Source organism: Limulus polyphemus, unplaced genomic scaffold, assembly GCF_000517525.1.
Source record: "Limulus polyphemus unplaced genomic scaffold, Limulus_polyphemus-2.1.2 Scaffold2884, whole genome shotgun sequence".
NCBI lineage: Eukaryota > Metazoa > Arthropoda > Merostomata > Xiphosura > Limulidae > Limulus > Limulus polyphemus.
The window spans coordinates 83,982-88,222 of NW_013668494.1; the positions used below are offsets into that span (position 1 = coordinate 83,982).

The window sequence follows — 4,241 nt, forward strand, 5'->3', positions numbered from 1 at the left end:
AAACAATATAATATTGCATTTTTATTTATTAAACAATATTTGACTTAACCTATCATCAAATTATATTGAGTTAGATGATTATAATAAAATAAATAAAGAGTGATTGATCAAGATTATGTTAAAATATATCAATAATCAGCATAACCATGAAGCATAGTTTGCAGGTTCTAAGATATTAAAAAAAAGTAGGAGCCCAAATTTTTCCTAACTTTTCCAGGTTTGGGTACAATTTTAAAATTTTCCCTGAATTTTCCAGGTTTGAGAATAATTTTTAAATCTTCCCTGACTTTTTTTGATAATTTTTTCATATTCCCAAACTTTTCACATTTTTACAGGTTCATGGCCATCCAGCAATAGTAACCAGCAGTGAAGCATCATGGGAATGAAATATGGTACATAAATAAGAGTTTCAAATATGCTGGCTACTTACAGTACTAATATTCAGATCAGGGTATAACAACTTTAGTTAGGTCTCATGTTTCCAAAGCACAATCTATGCATTTAAATTTCAGAATATTCACAATTTCTATAAAGTTGGTAGGCTTTTAATTAGGGTGATAAAATTGAGGTCATAGGCATTAGTGACTTGTCTAAAACCAAACACTGAAAATATTTAATTCTTTCTAAGTTTTGTTTACAACAGTATAATCTGAAATTATTAGCAATATTTATAAATATATATTTATAAATGAGTTATACGTCTTCCAAATGGGCTCTTGAATGAAATTTTAAATAACTGATTTTAAAACAGAAAAGACAGCTTAAGTGGTCTTCAATATTTAATTACTATATTGTCATATTTGACACACGAAAAAAATATTCTAATGTTTTTAAGTCAACTGAGAGTATTTAAATTGTCCTTATCATATACCCACCTCCTCCCACCACTAAATAATAAATTTCTTAAAATGATAATCAAAGTACCTTAGTGATTTACCTATGAGGTTTTCCCAAAATTCAGTTCAATGTATTAAACATGTTTTCATAATGATTCAGAATAACTTAATTGGTGCTACTATAGCATGCAGTCTACCAAAGTATCCGTAGTTTACCAAGACCCCACCTGACCTGACTTAACCTGTCTATTTAACTAAGTAGTGTAAAAGTCCCAGTAGATCGCATGCTATAGTAGCACCACTTAATTACGTGCATTAAATTTGTAAAAGCCTATAATATAATGTTCTGTAAAAGAAAAAGCTAATAACTTCCAGAAGAGACAAAGAAAAGCAAACTTAAAACATAGTATGGTAACAATGTATGCATTTTATTTGGCTCAACCATAAAATTTATTGTAAATTAGCATTTAAATGGTTAAAAAACACTCCTATTATTCAAATATTCTACACTATTGCAAACATTTGTATACAGACAAGATGCAGAATATTAAGAAAAATTGCTTTCTATTTTGATATCTCCAAAGTTAGGAATTAATATAATCACTTTCTTATCTTAGTGAATTCCCATAAATACCAGCTTTCATCACTTTCTTCTTAGTGATGACGTAATAATGTAATTTTTGCCAAGCATTATACGTAAGATAGTTCAAGGTTAGCAATAAAGCTTTTCATTTCCTTCAAGGTTAATGGGTTTTGATATTTATGCAACTGAGAAGTCGAGCCATGCTTTGGGTTTATAGTGTCATTTGTTAGCATAGAATGATAGTATATTTTTATCATCTGGGTTCTATAATCTGTCTAGCTACATGAACAAAATTATATTAACTCACATTTGCTACTATAAACTCAGAAAAAGATTGCATGTGTGTTAATTGTAGAAAAAAGAACTCATTACTTACAAATAATAATAGCCTCAGACAAGTATAACAAAAAAGGAAGATGCATGAATAAAGTTAACATCTGAAAATGATTTATACTTGGATTACCATAAAAAAATATACAAAGTACCTTTAAGCATCTTAACTGCAACAACTGTTGTTGTTTCAGCATCTTCTAAACCAAAAGCTTCTGCCTTCACCACTCTTCCAAAGGCTCCTTGGCCTAATGTTTTGCCTATAGAATGAAATGTATGTTGAGTCTTGATAGCTTAGTACTCAATATGTAATTTTTAGCACTTGGTTCTTGTACTACATTAACATTTAATTTAAAATTATCACTAATATTTTTGTCAGGTTTTATGTATGGGTCAGATTCTTTACAGTAGGGGTCTGTGATTTGTTGGCGATAGATTTCAAGAAACAGCATATAATTCACTTGTTATAAAGTAATATATTAAAACAGGTGAAATGTATATACAAATGATCGTTACACTGTTGGTTACCACAATTTCATCCAGAACTTTAACTAATTGTCTTCTTTACATTAAACTCTACATGCACTGGTTCAGTCACTTTAAAACACAATTATTCTTCAATACTCTGTTATTACAATACAATCTGTGATAATTTTACTTTAAAAATCACCACTATATGTTCTTTATGGCTAAACTCACAATCACATAGTCTAGATCTATCTATCAACTAACTAACTCAAAATGCATTTTAGATGCATATTTATAACCCGACACAGGCCTAGAACGCTCCACACACTGTGAGATATTATGATGTAATAATACTCAGTTTAAAATGACAAAAAAACATAAGGTTCTCGTAACATGACACAATAATACAACAATCACCAACTCACAACAATTGAACCATACAATTTATGAATCGAAAATGGTTATGTGATAAACTATCACTTCTAAAAATAACTAAATCTAACACTCATGCTATACCTAAACAGTCATATACATCTAAAAATTTTCAATTACAAAAACTTCATACAAATATCATACATTTATATCAGACATAGGAACAAGTATGTTCAAACAGACCTATTCATAATAACTGTACTCTTTGAACTAAGTTTTATGTCAATATTTGATGTAAGAAAAAGATTAAAGTTGCTGGTAGAAGAGGTTTAGCAGTAGCAAAATCATCTCTATCAGATATACTAAATGTAAATCTAACAGTGATTAGATATGGTCACAGTAAAGTTGTTAAAATGGCATTTTTATGGTCTCAACCTTTGTACTTTTTTAGATTATAGTAAAATGTTTCAGGTTTTTATGAGAGTATAATGTATTGCACTTATTATGCTAGCCACTATTTAGTTTCGTTACTTAGAATCTCTATCGGGTGAAACTTTTTGAACCTTCTTGACTTCAAATGCAGTAATATAATCAAAGCTACAGATGTAAAATGTTAAATTTATAAATGAAAAGAAAAAAAAAGGAATGTATTATTGAAATCTTAAAACCTCAAAGCTTCTTACTGACAAACTTCATTCCAAAAGTTATGTGCAGTTAATCTGTATTATTGTAACCTTATTCCAACAGAACTGAACATAATAATTAAAGATCTTGTCAAGAGCTCTTATGTGAAAATGGTATGTTTGTTTTAAGTATTAGCAATAATCATGAGAAAATTGGTGAATATCATGTTCAGTAGCAACTTTATAGAAAAAGCTTTCATATTAGCTGGACATCTCAGAGTGAAATTTCATGTAATCTACAAAAGCATTTAATTATACATAAAAAGGTGTTCTAATGGCTATAAGAAATAAAAAAAAAGTACATAATGTTAGCATTGTATCACTGTTGTTTTTACATTATAAAGCTACCTGTGCTCTGTTCACCATGGGGAATCAGACTTTAGTGCTGTAAGCCAGAAAACCTATGACTGACCCACTGTAGGACTTATATCACTAAATTACAGCCTAGCATATATTAATTGTTTTATTTGATTATTGATCAATATATAATGAATAATGTATAACACTATAATAAAATAATGTTACTTGCCTAGTTTCAAGTTTTCTTTTGGAAATTCCCAATGATTGTCATATGGCAGAAGCTCTATCTGCTCATCCAAAGGCAAGTCAGGGTTGAACATATGCAACTGTCCATGCTCAAATTGGGCATAACTAAAGAAATCCATCTCCCTTTTTTGTTTCTAAAAACATGTTAAATGTAAGTGTACTAATTACCAACTTTATAAGTTTTAGAGAAACATAAATGTTGAGCCCTGAAACTTTATAGTAATCTCATGAATACCTCAATTAAAGTGTTATTATGTAAACTCTATTTATTAATATAGTTTTAAATAAGAAGTATTAAGATGTATTAAATATTAAATACAGATGCTATGTTTGATTATCTAATGTATGGTATATTTAATCACAAGCATGGCAATTTTTTTTTTTAGTAAGAATGTTTAGTGAAAAAAATTGTTGACATACTTT

At 28.8% G+C, this 4,241-nt stretch overlaps 1 protein-coding gene across 1 annotated transcript in view; it reads right to left on the reverse strand.

Annotated features, from left to right (window-relative positions):
• The window catches only part of LOC106468131 (mast/stem cell growth factor receptor kita-like), an 86,501-nt gene that overhangs the window by 19,766 nt on the left and 62,494 nt on the right, over nt 1-4,241 (reverse strand). The window contains exons 12-13 of the mRNA XM_013928543.2: nt 3,802-3,952; nt 1,905-2,009 (exon numbers count right to left, since the gene is read on the reverse strand). Of these exons, the coding sequence (XP_013783997.1) occupies nt 1,905-2,009; nt 3,802-3,952 (256 nt within the window). The remainder of the gene's footprint in view (nt 1-1,904; nt 2,010-3,801; nt 3,953-4,241) is intronic.